This window comes from Alosa pseudoharengus, unplaced genomic scaffold (assembly GCF_046254945.1).
Source record: "Alosa pseudoharengus isolate Yale_2024_CS ecotype anadromous, Long Island Sound unplaced genomic scaffold, YU_APseudo_1.1 YU_APseudo_1.1_scf_16, whole genome shotgun sequence".
Lineage (NCBI taxonomy): Eukaryota > Metazoa > Chordata > Actinopteri > Clupeiformes > Clupeidae > Alosa > Alosa pseudoharengus.
In genome coordinates this window covers 23808987-23831424 of record NW_027468630.1, presented here as the reverse complement: position 1 = coordinate 23831424, position 22438 = coordinate 23808987, and the positions used below count along the sequence as shown (strand labels likewise).

The window sequence follows — 22438 nt, the reverse complement described above, 5'->3', positions numbered from 1 at the left end:
CGTGTCCATGCGCATTTGTCCACACATAGAGTATTGTATCGATTGATGCAACAAACAGATGTCCAATCAAAGGTTTATTAGCGGAAGCAGAAATCACAAATACACCAAGACACAGGAAACACAAGGGAAGTCAATAAAACAAGCACGATACACAAACAGGGTAGTCACATACAATACACGGGGTAAACACATGAGGTACAACCTAAAGAAAGACTACAAAAGCTAACACATACATGACAAGGTAAACACAATTACACTCACTAAAACCGACATTACACAATCCAGCATTCACACACATTGCATTCTAGGATAGCACTCAGTCCGGAAGGCACCGAAGTTACAGTATGTTGAGTCTATAATGTGTTTCTTCACATGTCAATCATTGTCATCATCAGTATGTTGCCCCTTCTGAGTAACCCTACAGTCCCATTAGCTAGAAAAGACAGAAAAGAAAACTCCACCCACTTGCTGTTGAGTGGGCTGTAAACAAGGCTGTGCTTTGCAGGTAATTGATTGCTGCCGATTTCTACGTGCTAGGTGGCTGACAGATAGCTCGTACATGACTTCAGATGTATTTTTTCGTTACAAAACCTGACTTTTTAGATTTAAAAGTTAATATTTCTCGCTAGGGATTGCAAAATATAAGGCCAGAAACCCTGAACTTACTTTCCTTTTATGAGTTAGCTCCGCCAACTTGGATAAAGTTTTCGAGTAAGGGACCGTTCGTTATTTATAAACGGGGTCACCGGAGGAAAATAGGGGAGGGTCATGTCTTTTTATTCTTTGTTGAGGGGAGGGTCACCTAACTTTTTTTTGTCTAGAAGGGAGGGTCCCCCATCTTTTGTATTAATGAAAACAGCAAAAAATCAAAGTGGCTTGTTTGATTGTTGATTTCTGTCGCCATATAACGTTCTCTTTCGTTCCATAGCTCTGTCAACATTGAACAATGAAAATAAGGGAGATTTCCCGGGTTTCTCATGCAAAATACGGAAAATGTCAACATTCGTACGTTGGAAGTGTTGGAGCAACAAAGTAGCCTACTTCACGCCTAACAGCCTATATCCATTTGGTCAACTTTATCCAGCCCTAAAAAAGCTAAATTTAACTTTGGTTTACTTGTAGTTTACCGTGTAGCCTAACTTTAAACAGTGTCCATGCTTAACATAGCCTAAAGCATACTTGTGCTTCATTCATCCACACATCCAGCTCCTAACGTTTTGACAAGCATTTCTACCAATTGACCTTGTTCCTGCCCATCTCTAGCGTTGCTGTCTCCATCCTTTCTGTTTTTGTTGTTTGAAAAAAAATATATAGTAGGCTATTTATTGGTAACCAGCAACAAGTGCAATTTGTTATTCGCTGTCATTCTCTCTACTGCCAACAAAAATGTGTTACGTTCCAAGTAGCAGTGCGTAATTCTGCTTCATAAAGTTGAACAAATACATTTGGTCATATAAATAGCCAGTTTATGGTCTACAGTGTAGTTGGTAAGTTATGGTAGGCCAACTTGGAGTGAATACAGGGGGAATTCTTTGTCTAGCTGAGTAGACTGGCAGGTGCGCACGTAGGCATAATTCGTGCTCTCACGACAACCACGTCGTTAACTTAAATAGGACTATCACTCTGAGTTCGCATTCAAGCAAGCAAAACGATGATTTGAATAGCCTACATCTGTTTCTCTGGAAGGGCAAGGGGTAACAACAGGACAACACAGAGACAGGCCAGAATGCAGGACTAATGTTATGAGAGTATTACACTAATATGGGATATTTTACGGAAAAATATATTAAAACGGCAAGACAGCGGGGAAACGTTAAAATGATAAACCCGGAAAAAGTTGGCATGTTAGGTATTTTTCGGTCCCTGTGATTATTTGTGAAATTGTGCAAACGGCCTTTTCAAGTCATTTGAGAAGGAAGGAGTGTAGCAAGCTCCCAAATTGACGCTCGTCTGAGAAATTGAGTTTTGGATAATGTTCAGCTTCGGCAGCTTTACAATGACTGAGAAAGCCTTGAGACGAGTCCATAGCAACAAGTTCATGTGTTGAATTTGTTATTACCCAGTGTGCTTTGTTGAATGGTCTCAATGCTTTATTTCATGTGAATACTTACTAGAGGAGTAACTTTTCAAGTAGGCTAATGCAGTTGCAGGAAGTGTGCATTTAGTTTCCATTGTGTTTCCACAACAATGTTAGTGAGTAAATCTACTGAAATGGCCACCATCTTGGTGAAGTGTGATGTGTAAGATCAGAAAGCAGAGGTTGGCTATAAGGCGGTAGCATGTTGATGTGTTTCATAGCGCGTAAGAGCGTCGGCGGAAGGCATCGATAATTGGCCGGGTAGGGTCATGTCATTTTCGAAAATGCTGCTGGAGGGTCGTTGAAAATTATATAGCAGGCAGGGGAGGTCATGCAACTTTTGATCGAAGCACATAAAATCCCTCCGGTGATCCCGTTTATAAATAACGAACGGTCCCTTAACGTTCAAGCAACAAACGTCACGTCAACTTCACTCCAATTGGCACAGTAGGAGTTAAGTCTTTTAGAGACGAATGACCCATTAGACCAGCCTCAGACGAGTCCAGGAAGTGACGTCAATTCCAGAAATAAGTCCATAATTTACTTTACTCTTTAATGGAGAATACAGTGGGAAAAACGTGTTTTCTTTTACAGTTCATGGAAAAAATAGTCTCATTAGCTAGAATCTTTTTATTATTATTCGTAATTCACATGTATTTATTAAATAATCGATCACGACTGACTGTCCACGTGATCTGCCAGAGTCAGCTGGGAGGAGCTCGTGACTCACGCATAGGGACTCACGGCAGATTTTGCGCGAAATGTTGGTTTATTTAAATGTTGGTATCGTTTAGATGTCCTTCCTATTCATTAACATGAACATGATGACTGACTAAATAAATGACTATGATGTTTAATAAACCATTGTAGGCATACAAGTTATCATTATATCACATCAATTAAGTGTTTTCTGTAGGCTAGGCTACTGTGTGACATGCTTTACACTAGGCTACAGCATAAAAATAGGCTCAACAATAGGCTATCAACACGTTTGCAGTATCACTGTTGCAGAAATCACATACAAGAAAGCATCCCCTCGATTGTTTGTACATTTTTGCATATTCCAACATAAGGAAGCAGCATGAGGAAACTTGTCGTTTTTCTGCCTTATTTTCTAACTACTTTTACGAGTCTGCAGTATCACCGAGTACAGCTGTAACAAGAGGGTCTGGCGTCCCTTTCTTATGACGTAACTTCCTGCGACGGTCATTCGTCGGAAAATGACTTAACTCCCTCTCCAATTGGCAGTCGCTTTGTTGCATCACTCATCATTTGCATAAAATAGACTTATTGTCTATTTTGGCCCCGCCTTGCTCATAGCAGCTGCAAGCTTGTCGCTTGTCGCTGGCAAACGGCCACTCCCATTAAAAATTAATGGCAGCCTGCCGCTTTGTCGCTGTGTCTTGTAGCTAATGTGACTGTAGGGTAAATTTAAATGTAAATCAGGATTATAGGCCAAGTATACTTGCATATACAAGGAATTTGGTCTCTGCATTTATCCCATCCATGAATTAGTGAACACGCAGGGCACACAGTAAACACACAATGAGGTGAAGCACACAATGAGCACACAGTGAGGTGAAGCACACACTAACCCGGAGCAGTGAGTTGCCTTGCTACAGCGGCACTTGTGGATCAGTGAGGGGTTAGGTGCCTTGCTCAAGGGCACTTCAGCCGTGGATTTGGGCATGGGAGAGCAGTGCTCAACCACATCCCCCACCCACATTTTCCCTACTGGTTGGGGATCAAACCGGCAACCCTTCGGTTTCAAGCCGGAAGACCTAACCAGTAAGCCACGGCTGTAACGTTCACAGCTCATCGTGATCTATTACAAAGTTCCTGGGAATAAAGAAGCAGGAAGTCCTGCTCGTAGGAAATTCTAGCGAAAGTCCAAACGTTTTATGACTTTGTGGATTCACACATAATCTGTTTGTGCAGAGAATACATTGTTTGATATGGGTAGTCTCAGACTAATGTGTATTGGATCACAGTAACAACTGGAATCCAGCTCATGAAAGAATATCTGTTGAATGAACTAGATCTGTAAGTGATTTTGTTCTCCATTTTGTGAAAGTAGACCATAGCCTGCTTCTACATAATACCACAAGGTCTTGATTCAATCCCTGCGCTATATACAGCTTTAAAGAGTTCCTTTGTATGTTAAACTTCCCAGTTTAGATGTGCAAATCACACATGCACACACGCTCGCAGGCACGCACACACACACACACACACACAAGCGCACATATGCCCGCACACATGCACACACACACACACACACACACATACTCTCCCATACATACTCACTCTTTCTGTCTCTCTCTCTTATTCACTCCCTCTTTCTCTCTCTCTCTCTCACATACACACACATAAATCCATGTAAGCTTTTTTTGTATCAGTCTTTAAGCATATTAGTTAGTCCTGCCACTGACCCATACGTGTGTATATAAACACTGATCCTTTCCCCCTACCAGGGGTTTTGTCCATACGTGTCCATGTGTTTCGGTCTGTATATATTTTGGTCTATAATGTGTTCAAATCATTGGTCATCCTCAGTATCTTGCCCCCTCTGAGTAAACTCCACAGAACATTGTGATCTATTAAGAAGTTACTAAGAATAAAGAAGCAGAAAGCCCTGCTCTCAGGAAATTAGCAAAAGTCAGAAAGTGTCATGACTCTGTGGATTCACACTTAATCTTCTGTTTGTGCAGAGCGTAAAGTGTAAAGAAGCAGTCCCAGTCTAATGTATTTTGGATCACACTGGTATCCAGCTCATGAAAGAATATCTGTTGAAAGAACTAGATCTGTAAATTATTTTTTGTTCTCCATTTTGTGAAAATGGAACATAATGTCCTGCTTCTAAACTCACATATAATAAGGTCTTGATTCAATCCCTGCGCTATATAGAGCTACAGTATAAAGAGTTATTGTCAGAAAATAATTTACATGCCAGGCCATTGCTTTAAAAGAGGTCCGAAAGCAAGAACAGCATTTCTAACACTGAACAAATATATTCCTTTGTATGTTAAACTTCCCAGTTTAGATTAGCAATGCAAATTACAGATACACTTTAACAGAGACATAGGTTTACTCAGTTACTGGTAAGTATGTTGATCCTAACCCTTGTGTGGCGTTCGGGTCAAATTGACCCCTTTCAAATTTTACAAAACGTTCTAACTGCCCTCAAATCTGCACCAATAAATAGCTGTACCTGACAGTGCACAGGTCCCTTACAGTCCTTCTACAGTCCTTCGCCAGCATCATGAGCAAGAGACTGAAGATTGAATAAATATAAGGAAAGGATTCTCTGCTCAGAATGCCTTGGAGCTAAGACTGGAACAGAGAGATAGTGAAGCAGAAGAGGATGCTGAATTCAGAAACGTCAGAAACTTTAAATTGCACTAGAAGTAATCAAATATGCATGTTGGACACATATAGACTACACAGAGCATTACTGTAAGAAAGTGTTTGTCCTGGCTATTCAGTCTGAAGCTCTGGATGTGTGTGGCCCCTCTGCAACAATACTAACTCTCTGGTTCCTCCACGGTTGTATGGAAATGCTTAGGTTACATTTCATTGGTATGCTTCCAGTAAACAGTGTAGAAAGGGCTGGAAGCCAGTATTTCATGGTTAATTCATTGTCATTGAGGGGGTGTGTGAGAGGGAGAGAAAGAATAAAAAGGGTTGTCTGAATCAAAGCATGCACATTTTTTTACAAATCCATTGTTTTATTCATGAAGTTTAGAAATGACTGTTTGCCGCAAATGGTTGCAGAGCAATTTAGAGGAACAAAGGACAGCGTGCTTATTTGTGTGAGTATGTGTACAGTCCACACAGGAGGATCTAGGCCTTCCTCATCTCATTTGCTATATTGCAAGACCTTGTTCATGACTCAACAACAACATTACATGAGCTCCTTTTACATTTTCAGCATCCTTGTTATTTCAGCAAGGCAACTAAGAGCATAAGAGATGTTGGAAATGTCTTCTTCTGACATATCTTCATAACTTTCATCAGGCAATAGGAGCTCATAGGACTCCATCTGTACAAGACAAAATCACTGGCAAGAAGACATGCAAAGTTTTATAATTGGTTATTATATATATTTGGACTGGACAATGCAAGAACTTTCTGAAAACAAGACCCAAAGACCCAAGACCCAAAGACTAAGTTTCCACTGAGACAATATTTTGTGTTCTGTATCAGAAGGTAACGCCAGATAGCTTAATTGTTTCAGATGTGTGTTGTTTACAACCTACAGTATTTAGCTGGAAACGTTCCTTCCAAGATGCAAACTAGTTTGGCAACATGATGAAAGCTCTATTGTTAACTTCCCGTATCTTGTCCGCACATGCCAGACAAACTTGTTGCCAAACACACCACAACTATTTGTTTATGAATGGCAATAATTCCATTTAACAACTCCATTTATATAGCTGTCGTTGCACACTATTTTTGTGCATGTTTATCTATCACAAGTACTTAAGGCACTGGCATAATGTTCAGACAGTCTAGCCGAGCCTTGCAAACAGTAAAAGCAGTCTGTTGGAGTGATTCATTGCCTTCTGCTTGGAATAACTCCAGAAATGAAACTTTCTTTTCTGTCTTTCTCTTGTTTTGTCCCTGGTACACCTGAATCAGCTAATCTCCTCTCGCAGGTTTTTTCTTTTCACCTTGTCTGAAGCCTCTACTCTACTGCTCAGGGATCTCACCTCTGAGATTTGAAATCTGAATATCAGAGCTGGAAGCAGAGCTCTGCTGTGTCAGAAAGCACAAGGAACTCATCTGCTAATTCAACATTGCAGAGTGGAGGACCTTGTGCTGTGGAGTTGTGGTGGGGGCAGGAAAGGGGAAGGGAGAAATGAAACTGGCCTACATGTCTCTCCAAACATCACAAACATCACCAGAACATGGTAAAGCTTTTCATTAGTAATTAAATGATGTCTCTGTCCCCTATAGTCCACGGGTTCAGCAGTGTGTGTGTGTGTCCAGGGTTCTATCTGTTAAGACACTGTTAAAGGATGCTCTCCCAAGCAAGTTGAAGGCTATTCATCAAGCTTGATATACTGTAGTTGATCACTGTAAAGGCTACATAAACTGATCTGTTTCTTGTGTCCTTTATAGTGGTAAACTATGCCACAACCTTTGTGTTCAATGGTCAAGGTTCCTTAGGTAATTACATCAAAAGTTAAGGTCAAATTCAGTCTTGGGCATACAAGGTCACAGCAGGCGGAGGCATACCAATCAACATTTTTCTTTGATTTGAGTGTCTTTATGAGAGACAAAGAGGAAGTAATTTGTCCCCAGGGCCATTGAACTGTTCAATGCTTCACTTAAGGGAAGAGGAGAGATAGACTTCTCTGCATAGTCTGTCTGTCTCTTCACCCCCTTCATGTTTGGATACTGTCTGTCCACTAGCCACTTTTTACCACTGTCTTTCTTACCACCTTTTCTTAGTTATATATATAGATATATAGACTTATTCTTGCACTGTTGCATTGTTGGACTTACTCATTTGCACTATCACCATGACCACTATCACCATTATCACTATCACCGTGACACTCACTCACACAGTGCACCTTACCTTACCTTACTATGCACAGAGAATCACAGGCTCAGTCCCTGCCTCAGTCATTGCAAGCGCCTCTTGATTGATTTATCACCACTATGTGGATATTGTTTTTAGAATTGATTTAGATTAAGTGTTAGTTAGTATAATTTGTATTTTAGTATATTTAGTATATTCTTTATCTTCTACTGTCCTTATGCTTAGTTGTGTTTTTATATTATATACTTTTAATTACTTTTTCTGCTGTTAGTGAATGTGTGTGTGTTTTGTCTGTATGCTACTGAGACCTGGAATTTCCCCCCCTATCTATCTAGACTATACGGTAAACATTTTACATAACCACTCACCTATGGAATGTCCTTTCACTCTCTTCAAGGTCACCTGCACATAGACAGCTCCAGGGTCGGACTGGGAGCAAAATTCGGCCCTGGCAATTTTCTCCTGGACCGGCCCACCAATGGACCGACAACCCCCCCCCACACACACACACACATATACACACACAAAAAAAAATCCCCTCCATAAATAACAAACACACAGTATTATGCTGTAGCAACACTTCATAAACTGAACCCAAACATTTAGATTTGGACCTATAGCCTAATCACAATACGGGGGTCCGGGAGTGTCCCTCCGGGATTAAAAAAAAATCTGGTTGTTAATCACACCATTTTAAAGTGATTTGAAATTGAGAGGGACAGGATTCAGGGATAGGCTACTAAAGACAGGCTCATCTTCTGTCTGTCTCACGTCATGTTACCCCATGCATTAAACCACATGTCACTGGACATCGTCATAGTTGACAGAAATTACGTTTTGTGCCAACATGTTGTAGAAACACAAACACAGCCTTTATTTGGTGCAAATCTTCTCCTTTACTTTGTTTATAGTCCGCGATTCACATTAACTGTAGACTATCACCACAAGTCTAGGGTATACTAAACGTTTTTGCCCTAGTTTGTGTGCCGTCATCACATTTTGCAATACCTTCGTTACTAACCTACCAGTTGATAGCCTACTTTTTACCTGCATCGACTCGCGATTGATTGTGCATCTAATGTAACACTCGGTGGAGAGACCACTTTCCAAGTTTCACTTTCGTTGTAAGCTAAAAGGATAGGCCTACTATATGGAAAATACTTTGAAGTTCCTTTTGAGTAGTATCAGCTCCAAAAATGAGTGGGTTTTCTTTAACCTGCGCTACACTTTTCCACCAAATTGTGCGAAAATTGTAGGCTACCCGTAGTTTTTTTTTATGTTCACAGAACCGCACTACAGTAGGTGCAGTAGCCTAAATGAGCTCTTGGTAGCGCGTGCAACTACGTCTATAAAAACAATATATTTATGGAATAAAACTAGACCTCTGATTGTTTACGGTTAAACTGCAATAATGTTAACACCAGCCAGCGGAGGGCACTTATACAGCCTAGGCTACCATGCACTCGAACTAGCGGCTGCTTGGACAAATCCACTTGAGGGGTAGGGCAGGGGGGCGCGATCGTAACACACACTGAACCTGTCATTAAGAGGCAACAATTAATTATTGACCTGTCACCCCACAAGCCAAATGGATGCAACTGCATTTATAGGCTAGGCCTAGGCCTACATAACGGGCCGCAAATAGGCTAAATAGGCTAAAAAAAAAAATCCCGGAGGTCACCGGCCCACATGTAGACCGGCCAACCGGGCATTTGCCCGGTTGTACAGATTACCAGTCCGAGCCTGGACAGCTCTTTTCATTCCATTCTCCATGTTGAGAAGGTTATGTATGCAACTGTCTCTTAAACCCATGCAGCCAAACAGAAATCCATTAACAGACGCCAACACAAATGTATTCCTTGCATATCACTCTCAACAGCAGAAATGAAAAGCCACCTAGCGCAGATGATATACAGACTACAGTCCATATTTTACCATATCTTAATGCAATATGTAGCTATGATAATCTGACAGATCCCTAAAGTGTGTTATCATGGAGATGTCATAACTCCTGAGAGCAAAATGGCAGGACACAAATGTAGACATTTAGTACAATCAACAACAGATAAATAGTCTCTGATTTAGGGACTTTAATGAACTGGAACTGATGAGCAAGGGAGGAAAGAGGCAATAAATATTTTATATCATGATGGAACAACAAATCTTCAGTTCAGGGCTACAACTGAACTTGGCTGAGTTTCTCATTCTAACAACGAATCTGTTGCAGAAAGAAAGTGAGCGAATGGGAGATAAAAAGGTGGGAAGAACATAAGTGTGTGTGTGTGTGTGTGTGTGTGTTCGAAAGAGAGACATATAGCATGTGAGAAGGAATCAGAGGGTGAGGATGATCAAAAGCCCTGAGGTGCTTTCATTGTCTGCAAGAATTTCCCTGTCTGGGAAAAACACAGTAGAAAGAAGAGAAGTGGGGGTCATTAGAGGGGGCTTCGGAGGAGGCTTGTGCCGAATGCATCACCATAATGAGGCCTCCATCTGAGGGATTACAGGCTGGATCCACATGGACGATAATTGCCCGTAAAGAGTGGCTCTTCTACACTGGCGGCGTGTGGAAGCAGGGATTGTCAATGCTGGCTCCACCACCACCACAACACAGCCATCTGTGCCAACGCTGAGCCCGACACTAACCCCAAGTTCTGTTCTAAATTGAGACATTGATCACTCTTGCCTCAGCCCATACAAACATTTGTGTGTGAGCATGTTTGTCAGTCCCTGTGTGTGTGTGTGTGTGTGTGTGTGTGTGTGTGTGTGTGTGTGTGTGTGTGTGTGTGTGTGTGTGTGTGTGTGTGTTTTATGTGTTTGAGAGAAAGAGAGATTGAAAGAGTTGAAAGACCGAAACATGGTAATAAAGAGTGAGACACAATTTAAAATCTGCATATGCAGGCAGTAAGACATACCAGTCCATATAACCAGCTGAAAACAAGTCTTTCAGAATCATTATACAGTATAAGAAGTGCCTCCCCTCATATAGGGATGAAGAGGGAAAAGAAAAAAGAAGAAAAGAAGAGCAAGCTAAGAAAGTAACAGAGAGAGAGAGAAAGAGAGATAGAGAGGACCTCAATTGAAAGTGGGAATATTCACAAACCGCCTGACTTCATTTGGACTGTCTTGGCTCATTAACCTGATGTGACTCAGGTGCTGCTGCTCCTATTTCCTGTGATTCAGCCGCAATCCTTTTCCCAAGGTTGAGAAAATACAGATAACTAAAACAAACAGGTTTCAACCTGACCTTAATGTAACTGGCCCACCCTCATGCATGTACACACACACACACACGCACAATGGAAACAATGGAAAAATGAATAATGTTTTAGCATACCTTCACACACAAACACACCTTTACTTACACACAAACACATAAATGCATTGTCTCTTGCACACCTATGCACACAGACACACACACACAGTCAGACCCTCATTCCTATAGTTGTATGGGTCATTGACTTCAGAAGTGTGTTGAATGACCTGCCCTGCACTGCCTTTCTGCCATTTACTTCTGTTTTAACTTCCTTCCTCTGCTGTCTTAGTTCCTCCTCATCTCCTCTCATGCTGATGATTATCACAGTGATGCTCTTTTCAATCACTTCCTGGACTGCTCTCAGTTCTCATAACATGCATGAGGACATTCATTCACTGCCCATGGCAGCATATATTAGACCTGTCTGAATTAGCCACTTTGTCTTTCAGTCTTGATATATGAAGCTGCAAGGCCAGGATTTTGGATACCTAAATATCTCATGTTGACAAAAGCCTTTGTAATCAACAGTACCCCCGTTTATACATACAGTGAACTAGAAAGTCTCTGGAGTCAGCTGCCATTTGGCCTCTGATCTTGCCACCCTGCGTAGGGCTTAACTCGGTCCTGAGCCTCTCTTGGACCACAGGAAAATACATGTACATACACTCTAACTATATTTGTCAAAGGAGAAATTATAATCTGCTCGTGTTTGATATCATTTGAAGGTCTCCATGTGAGAAATATAGTATTGTCAGTTGTAGAACAGTAAAATAAGTATATATTATTTTTTTCTGTAGTCTGGGAGAAAATGGTCTGTGTTCTGATGAAAACATTCCCACTGTTGATTCGATAAGGATACCCTGTGGACGTCCATGGTCTCCATGTGTGGATACTATCTATGTGTTGAGTTGGTTTTAGATAAAAGGGGAGAACACAGACTCTTCTCACTTCTCTTTACTCTCTCTGGCTTCTCTTTACTCTTCTCTTTCCTTTGACTGACTAGGTTCTGTCCTGCCTGCTCATTTCTTCTGGAGGAGGCCTTGCTGGCCTCTCTCTCTCTCTCTTTCTCTCTCTCTTTCTCTCTGTCACTCACTCTCTCTCTCTCTCACTTGTAGGTTTGGTCTGTATTTTACTTTATGTTTGATGAATTGTTGTATCTGGTATATTTGACATTCTAACTTGTTAACTTGTTAAGTTTACATTTAAATTTGTTGTTTGGTTAAGCTTACTTTGTTCCTTTGTTACAGTATGTTTACATACCTGAGTGCCAATACTCTGTTATAGCTGATAACTACTTGGTAATTATTCAAGGTCGAGTTCTTAATTTTATGGAGTCAGATTAATCATGGTTTCTCGTAATATTACCATTGATTCACCAGTCTGTCCTATTGTTGATACATGTTCAAACCTGAGCGGCCAACGCAATTCTCATCATTCGTGAGGAGCGCATTGTCCCCCATCCTTTCAGTGGTGACCCCAACGTGACCTCATGTCATGGTTTTCCTTTCAAAGCATAGTGTCATATGCTATGAGCATGGCTGTAGTGGAGGCTAACGCAAGTAAATGCAGTTTATCCACCTCTGAAATTTCAGAAACAGAGTTTATCCACCTCTTATTAGAGTATATCCCCCTCTTAAAATTGTTTATTCACCAATTGCAACTTTTAACATTTAAAAAATCACACTGTAAAAATGTAAACATTGTAAACATTGGACAATAAATTCCAGGGGCACTGCTTTGGGGCCCCATGACAGACATAATTCTGGAGCCCCCTGATAATATATAGTATTATCCCCATATCATCCCCAGCGATGCCCCTGCCACCATCATCGAACATGTTCCGAATGCCTTTTTAAAAAATTAAATACCGCATTCATAGTTTACCCACCTCTTATTTTACCACTATACCCCTGGCCATGAATGACCTGATCTCTTCTCACACAAATGTTCCTGCAATGCCATCTCAACAATAAAGGCACTGCTTGAACTGTTCAACTCAAGCACTTGCCATTCCATACAATGCCTTCTGCTATATGCCAATGTCAAACTTCAGATTAGCCATGCAGGCCAGGTGTGCGTCTTGACGTTACCTCAGCTAAGCTCGGCTCCCGAAGGGACCCAGATGCTCCTCTCTGTCTCCACCATTAGTATTGCGGAGCATCCACAGTCTATGACCCTGAGCCACTGTCCCACTTGTGCTCCTTTTTGTGTGAATAAGGCAGTTAGAAGACATCTCTGCTCTAGACTGGGGGGTGGTGGGTGGGGTGCGGGTGGGGTAGGCGGACAGAGCATTTGGTTGGATGCATCGCACACCCAAATGTTCCCTTGCCTCAGACTCCAAGGGAAGCTAAAGTAGAGGGTGGTTGATGGGGGTGGGGAGGGGATTCCGTTGGGATCCAAAATTATGTGATTTGAAGTAGTTTTCAAGTAAGACCAGAATATGCATTTACAATGAAATTCGGACATAGCAATAGCTTCGGGGGCAAACCCGCTCAAGTCAAAGTAAATTGTTACTTTAAGCCACTGACAGCTCAAAATATCATTACATTTCTGGGATACTAAGGAAGAGGGTCGCCACAGAGAAACCAAAGTTTCTTCTAACTTTTTAAATTTACAGAAACGGTATGAAAAGGATGTACTTCATGTTGATCTGTGAAAGACCTCCTTCACAGTACAACATGTGCAGCCAGCCATGGCCGGATTATCATGACCACGGGCCCTGGGCACAGAATCGGAATGGGTAGCCTAGTCTGGATGTTATGAACTGTTTCGATGTGATAGCTCGCCTTCACTCACTGAGCGTGTCAGTGTCAAAGCTGACGGAAAGTGGCATTTGTGCAGTCAGCTACAGACACTGTTTCTAACGTGATTTAACATAATATTTTGATCGAACGGGTTGCACAAATCTGCATATGATTAGGGAAGTGCGGACTGCCTTTGTAACATGATCGAACATAATATTTTGACTGTGCCCAGGGCCCCTTACTGGTCCTGTGGCCCTGGGCAAGTGCCCAGTTGCCTTAATGGTTAATCCGGCCCTGCAGCCAGCAGCCTGAATGCTCAAGCAAAGAATCAAATCAGAAAAACATCACCAACAAAGCAACAGCAGCCTTCATGCACAACAAATAGGCTTCTTTAGCAAGTGCCTATGCCTCACTGACACAGGCTCTCAGCAAGCCCAGTAACCTGAATTCCCAACCAATGAATCAAAACAGCAGTAAACAACATCACCATCAGAGCCTTTATGAACATTTCACTGGGGTTCTCAACCAGCCACCTTCCTTCTTTGGTGTTTGGTTGAATTAGGCCCACGACACCTCCAGAAGGCTCATCAGTGGTGTCTGGCGTCTCAGACCGAACCCTCTCCACTCTCCACAACCCACGATGGGTTCCCATGACAGGTTCCCTTGCTCCTAACTGGCCATTGTTTGGTTGAAGACATTGCATTCTTTGGTCATTATGAAGTCTACCATTGACCAGATAGCTACAAAAAGGTGGAAATGCCTGTCCCTTCCTTTTTGCAGACCCATAAATAATTTAATTTGACCCAACCATCACATAATTATATATATATATATATATTCAATAAATATAGACTGTCTTTCAGATAAGACAGACTTTTTTTTTAATTCCTGAATTGCCCTGTCCCTTTGATCATACATAGAAGTTGAGCTGTGCACTTTTCATTTAAAAATATATAAAAAAAATGTTTTTCTTAAATCAAATCTCATATACATTTAAACACTACACACAATCAATATAACACTGAAATGGTAAAAAAATACATTATTAATGTAAATAACATAAAATATTTTTTGTCCCCCAAAATTAAGTCATTGGTGTTGGTGTACACAAAACACTTTTATTTTCAAAATAATGCACAAACTCTTTGAAGTTTCTATTGAATCAAGAGGTTAGTTGAAGAAGTACAGTGGACAAAGGCATAATGTTTGTGAGATGTCTTACTTCATTTGTTTAACATATCATGATTTGTTTTAGAATTTTAAAGTGAGGCTTTTAATGATGGCATTTGTGTTACTCATTTTATAGCTGTGGGTGTGAAAAAAATTAAAGAATAAATACATACAGTATATTAATTAAGTATGTTTAATAATTAGGTGATTTTGATATTTCTGATGGCATGAGCCATTTTGAAAACAAAATCATTATTTCTACTAAATTGTCATTGGTGTTACTTTTCTGATGTGTAGCCGAATTAGAAAATAATACAAAAAATATAGAATTAAATTAAGGTCTACTCTTTGAGGATTCATCAATTTTACCAGGTTATTAATGCTATTAAACAAGTTTTGGGTATGTTTAAAGAAATACATGCAGATTTTCATCATCCAAATTCCACCTTTTCTGTAGAATGACCCACACCATCATTCACTGTAATTCCTATTCAGGATTGACTTTGACTGCATGCTACCGCCCTTTCAAGTGAGGGCAATAAATAAACAAAAAAACCTTTATATATATGGAATAATGAAAACAGTTAGTGACCCTGTGACAAAAAATTGTGGGATAGCAGGTATAGCATGTAATAATTATGATGTAATATTATGCCTTTCAATTCATCAGTATATTGAATATAACTGAAATTCATTACTGGCAAGACTATAAACGATATGTTCCAGGGGTTAATGGAGTTATCATGTTTTTAATTAGTTTTCTGATTCAGTGGAACAAGGCATAATTGTAATGTGGTGCCATGACATGCTCCAGTTTCACATAACCAATGCCATTAAAAACAAACTTTTGCATTAACATACTAATTGCATGTCATAGGAACAACCTTAATGTATTATTTCCCCTTGCCAAAACCAATATTAATGGTTCATATGACAAGGCCTGTTGTGAGAAAAAAAATGTTTCTCATATAACGCTGGGGGTATGCTTGTAGTGCTCTTGTTTTATGTTTTTAAATATATATGGAGTGGTTTTAGCCTCTGGGACCAAGCATGGGGAATCACAAAGCTGTCTTTTTTAGAAGACCTAATAATCAAATCATAAATAAACCCCTTTGTATTTTGATGATAGCTGTGAAAGAAATGGTTCTAAAGAACACGTCTCACTGCTATGAGTTGGACTGTGACACAAACCATATTAAACATTTCAACAATTACCTAAAAAAATAACATTGCTGTAAGCTTGACTCCTGTTTATTTAAGGCAAGAGACATACTGTATCATATGTCTCATGGGGTGGAATTCAGCAAGAAATCCCAATTAGATCTAAAACCACTATCAGGAAATACATATAGAGAACTTAGACTTAAGTACAAGACTAGAGTCGGCAAACACTGTTCACTTTGTGTGTGTGGCTTTGCCTTTTGTCCAGTGTTGATATTTTAAATATTTCTGTCCATTTTTGTTTCATACAGAATCAATCGTCACCTCAGACCACTGAGTTTCACAGCAGAGTGGTCTTTCCCCTGTGTTATTGTGCTATTGGGATGTTAATGTATGCAGATCATTTTGATCCTGAAGTGGAACAACACTTCCTCTGTGCACAAAGTGCTGACAGTAAGTCCGTCCACACACAAGGGTCTTGGGGGAAAGTCATGAGATTATAGATTTGCACATACAAAATCAATGAGGGGAAGTTGCAAGGCAGAGTCAGCAGTTAAGATACATCCCCAAAAAGGAAGTCTATTAGCCTGAGAAATAGTGTGGTCATTTCTTTAGTCATAACCTTGTGTACATACACTCAAGGTCTACAATAACTTCAGATATACCATTTAGCCCTATAATGTTGTTTGGAAAATCACTTACTATATTTTCAACAAATAGAGGACACTGCAAATCCACACATATTGCACATACAGAGACTCACTGGGATATATCTGATGCATTAAATTCCACCACAGTTCAGTGGCAAATTGCTCAATGGAAATTGTTCAGAGATTTTACCAAATGGATAGGCACATAAAATCATTCCCCACATCTAATATGCAAGACAGCCCTTTGTGACCAGGGAAATAAAGGAACCACATGATGAATCATAAACATATTTATTAATTTATTCAATCTCATGCCGTATCATGCACTATCACCATTTGATTTGCATGGCCTTGCCTAAACACTGATATTTCATTAGAGATAAGGGTTTTGGATGACCTTCAATAAACCTCCGGTCATAACAAGCTCAAGCCGCTCCGTGGATCATGTTTCGGCAAGGCTGTGGCAGGAGTCATGCCAAGTTCATACAAGGCTTGTTTTGGTTCATTGGGCTTTGTGTTTTGATGGATAGTGTCCGTTGTAATGTGAAATTTTTACTCTACCGCAGTCGTGGGTGGGGATCCAGTGAACCATCCAACCTGCTCCAAATGAGACAAACTGGGTTGTCCACCGAGGGTGATATTCAATTTCCTTAGTACCCATAAAAAAAAACTTTTTTAGAGGGCGAATTACCCTCCCTCTCTAAAAACTGCATTTTGTGCGAAAAAATGGGGACATCAATATATTGGGAACATCAATATATTTCTACATTTTCTAAAATAGTGTTTAAATGAAAGCAGATCAGCAGTATTGCTCTGACTGTATTTAAAAACCCTGTATAAACCACTGAACATACACATTTCTTGGACGTTGATGCCAAGTCATGAATAAACATACTTAATCATAATTACCTACCATTGACACTGAGGTTTATGTTGGTCTGTTTTGAACAGATTTCCTTTTTGATAACCTGAACAATTTGGACTGTGAAATTGAATGGATTTGATACACTGTGTGGATACACAGTATTGTTGTAGAACAACAATCAGAACAAGATGACCTTTGGCTATTTTGACAGTTTTGTTTTAACTGTTTGCTCTCGCTGTATAGTTTACATGGCAGCCTTACGAAGAATGTCCCTACAGTGAATAACATTTATTGTGCCAATCTAGCCTTGTGCTCCAATATTGTTTGAAGTTGTGCCATTATTGTTTGGCTTTGTCAATGCCATGGTGTGGGCCCTGGGTTCAAACAGAGCATCAGGGAAGATGACAATGTGTTGATGAAAACCTTGAAAACCTGATGAAACCCCCCCCACACACACACACACATAAATGCACAAATAGGCTGACACCAGACATAATTTCACTGCATTTCTTACATCCAACTATATGCATGTGACAATAAACTTCCTTGTATCCTTGTAGGCCTACAATGTCGTAAATAAAAAAAATATATACATGGGTAGTATATAAAAAATATATACATGGGTAGTCACCAGGAAATGGGCGTTATGTCATGGGGAAATAAGGATTATTGGGCAATGTGATAACACTTGGCTTTATGGTATTCCCTCTGATGAAATCAAAGAACATTAGTCACCGTGTAACCGTGCTTGACTCATGATACTTGACGCCACCACACACATCTGCTTCATGTGATTTTATGTTTCCAAGGTAAGTGAGAGAAAACACGGTTAGCCTATGCAGTCTAAGTTAGACTAGGTTATCATGCAGTCTCAAAAATGCTATAGTTTGTACGATGTCAGCCATATGATCACAGGTGGACACAGTACATTAAATGCAAAAAAGTGCACCAACTGTTTACTTGTGACCAATCCCCATGACTTTATCCTGGGAGTGCTCCTTGTTGGTATTTCTCCGCAATGTACTCTTCCTCAAAATTACAAAATCAGTCAATCTATTCGGTAGGCTGAGTCACGGAGTGGGAGGGATTTAAGCCGAGCGTATCGCCGTGAAATAGTGGGCGTTTGTGTGTGAGCTACAAGCGATATGAGACTGAGACTGTCATTTTTCCCCGCAGACGACGGTCGAAGTTTCGGTCGGGCGAAATATGCAGCATTGAAGTTGCTTGGTGTTGTGGAATTTTCCTCTCGCTAGTCAGAATAGTTCCGGTCTCTGCTGACTAAGACAGGCTCTAATACCTTACCTGGACTTCTGGATCATTGTCTGTTTATCACCCAACCGTGGTAGTAGGATGACTTGGCCACAACAAACTCACAAGCTCAAGGTACGGACGTTGTTGTTGCTGGGTGTTTGAGTTACCACTTCTGCGGTCAACGAGGTTCTGTAACGGGGGTTCCCTGCTGCAGCTGCTTTGTTTGTCTTTCAGACTTTCTACGTTTGTCAGACTTTCTACACCTGAAGGCTGTGAATGATTGGCAGTTATGGGTCAATTGCATACTTCTTTGAAATGTTTTTGAATTGGGATTTCTTTCTGTTTTGTGCAAGTGCAATGCAGGAGAGATCAGTAGATTGAAGTATGCATGAACTTCTAAGTTACCATTCACGTCGGCTATATGCAATAGTCCGTATGATGGTTTCATTTTTGTAGTTCGGTGTTTCTTTCAGTGGCTCTTCTCGATAAGAGACGTATTAATATAAAAGGAACACTAATGGAAAGTAGCCTACATCATTCGGTCATTTAGTTGAATATGATGGCTGAATGAAATGGCCAAAACCTGACAGTGAGTCGCTTTTATCAATTGTCTTCTATGGAAGAATACTTACCTGGCATGCAGATACAGTATGTGTCGCCTGCATGAAAGGAGGACGAATGGACTGGGCAAGAGAGAACGCGCGCCCGCGGAGTAGCTATAACAACATATAACATATCCACTCCATATAAGTGATACTATGAGAGGGTGAAGTAGCCTAAATTGTTGTGAGGTGTTCTGTTATTTTATGTAAATTTGTAAATGAGCAAATTAATTAACATGATGGGTGTAGCTAAATAGACTCCCCTGTTTGCATCTAAGTGATGGTTATGCCAATATTTATACATGTCTCCACTGAACTTATTGTTATTGCCTGTATCATACACTGTCTAAATATTTAGTGTTTGTTTGAAATGAAGGAAACTGAGAAATAGGTTGTGTTTTTTGAGAGTTCATCAGTCAAGAATAATGGCTATGGCCAAAGGGTGCTCCTAAATATAGGTAATGGGTATTTAACAGCTCAAGAGCTTGTTTGGTTATGTTTTATGTACCATGTATTTTTGCCTTGCAGTGAGGAGAACTACACAAAGCAGAGAGCCGTCCTGCTGTTTTCCCACCTGGATCGAGGTTCTCTGGCAGCGTTACTTTCGATGTGGGATACGCTCTCGCCCCGTTCGTCAGGCTGAAGTCCACTCGCTTGAGGTCCACCCTGATGGCGGCCTTCCTTCTCGGGCTGCTCCTCCTCGTCGCCCAGTCACCTCCTGTGCCGTCCAGGCCCACGGACCGTGATGATCATGCGTCCCCCTCCTCCCATGCCCCCCTGCAAGTCGCCATTGATGACCTGTCCCCCCTCAATGACTCCTCGTTGCCATCGGCACACCCCAACGGCACGCTCCAGCAGCTGCCCAACCTCGTCATCATCGGCGTGCGAAAGGGCGGCACGCGGGCGCTCATCGAGATGCTGAGCCTGCACAGCGCGGTGGCCGCCGCCCAGAACGAGGTGCACTTCTTCGACTGGGAGACCCACTTCCAGCGGGGCCTGCCCTGGTACCTAACCCAGATGCCCTTCTCCTTCCCGGGCCAGATGACTGTGGAGAAGACCCCTGCCTACTTCACCTCCGCCAAGGTCCCCGAGCGTGTGCGGCGCGTGATCCCCGACGTGAAGCTGCTGCTGATCCTGCGCGACCCCACCGAGCGCGTGCTCTCGGACTACACCCAGGTCTACTACAACCGGCTGCAGAAGCACAAGCGACTGCAGCCCATTGAGTCGGTACTCCTCAAGGACGGGGAGATCAACCTGGGCTACCGGGCCCTCAACCGCAGCCTCTACTACCAGCACATGGAGAACTGGCTGCGCTACTTCCCCCTGGAGCGCATCCACGTGGTGGACGGGGACCAGCTGATCAGGGACCCTCTGCCCGAGATGAAGCAGGTGGAGCGCTTCCTGGAGCTGGAGCCGCAGATCAACGCCTCCAACTTCTACTTCAACAAGACCAAGGGCTTCTACTGCCTGCGAGACCACGGCAGGGAGCGCTGTCTGCACGACTCCAAGGGCCGGGCACACCCGCACGTGGACCCCAGCATCCTGCAGAAGCTCTTCCGCTACTTTCACGAACCCAACCGCAAGTTCTTTGAGCTGGTGGGCAGGACGTTCGACTGGAATTGAGCACACGCATCTGAGTTTGCCTAGAGATTTATTGCTCTCCTCTTGACATTTCGCACACTGTAGGGGAGTGAACCCAAGGAAGAAAACGCACACCTTCCTCAGTATGTGTTTCTCTGGGATGCGTTTTAAGAGGGTTCAACCAAAATAACTGATGTAGAAAATATTTTTTATTTTTAAAAAAATGTATGTAGAAGATACTGCTTGTATCAAGTTGATACTGACAGATTGTCGCTGCACATTCATCGTGCTTCTGTGATGCTAGTTTTACTGATGTATATCAGCTGTAAGGTTTTGTGATTCCACCGTTCAGTTTTGAAATCCCACCATACAAGCAGTCCTTGCATCTGCATGTGTGAAGACAGCCAGGGCTTCTAAAAACTAAAACAGACGACTGATTAACCCAAATACTAGTCATCGACTACTTTTTGCCCCTCCTTAAATAATCTCCACTAAGTAAGTACGCTTAGTAGTTCCCCATCTACAGTACACCGTACATGTAATTAATAAGCTAATTATTGGTATTTTTATACTCTTTTGAACATTATCTTGCATAGAAAGTGAGAACATTGTGTTATCATGCTGTAACATACTTTTCTGTTGCTCGTCCATGTCCACTGACTGCACACTGACAGCACTCTGGTTTAATGCTGTGAAGAAAAAATAATAAAATATAATTTCTATGTAAACATGGGTTTGTTGAAAACCCTGGTGCCATTAAGACTACAGTGTGTTTTGACCTAGATAACGTGGGGGTAATTGATTTTGCGAGAGTCTGGGTGGGTCTGGATATGTTTGTGTTTGTCAGACAGGGATGGTTTGGCACGTGCTGGCTCATATGAAATGGCCTGACTACTTTATGGATGAGGGTGATGAATGTTATCAGGTTGTTTTTCTGTCTGTAATCTTGATTTATGCATTTAATTTACCAGTGCGATGAAGTTTGTTCCTGTATTATTCCTCAAAGCCGGGCTGTCAGTTTGTATGTCAAAGCTCTGAAATATTAATTGCTGCTATGTTTTCAGTATTACTGTTTTCTATGATTTATTTAGGATATCTGTATTCAGACTTTTTTTCTTTTCTTTCAAAGAGTGTACTGATGCAGAAAAACTACTTTCATGTGTCCACTACCCTGTCCTGTAAATATTATTATTGCTATTATTATCTCTTTGAAGGGTTATCTCAATAAAATAGTATTTTTATTAGTATGTGTTTACTTTATGTTCCTATTCTTCTGTTAAATCTCACCACCACCCTTGTTCACTTTCCAACTGTACTGAAAATGACCTGCCCATTTAAAGCGATTCATTTCTATTCTAACTTAATTTCGAAGCATGAGCTGTGGCATTAGCATACACAAATACCATGTTAATGCAGAGGCAGTGCATACTCCTTCATTGTGCCAGTGGCCTATCCCCCTCTGCCATGTGTTTTGACGATGTTATCCTGCCTATATTCACTCTTCTGCCATGTGTTTTGACGATGGCATCATGC

At 41.3% G+C, this 22438-nt stretch overlaps 1 protein-coding gene across 1 annotated transcript; it reads left to right on the top strand.

Moving 5' to 3' along the window:
* Positions 1–18617: 18617 nt before the first annotated feature.
* On the top strand, positions 18618–22149 carry hs3st1 (heparan sulfate (glucosamine) 3-O-sulfotransferase 1). Its single transcript, XM_076287501.1, has 2 exons — positions 18618–18854; positions 19853–22149. The coding sequence occupies exon 2, from the start codon at positions 19994–19996 to the stop codon at positions 20945–20947; it is 954 nt and encodes a 317-aa protein (XP_076143616.1). The 5' UTR covers positions 18618–18854; positions 19853–19993; the 3' UTR covers positions 20948–22149.
* The last annotated feature ends 289 nt before the right edge of the window (positions 22150–22438 follow it).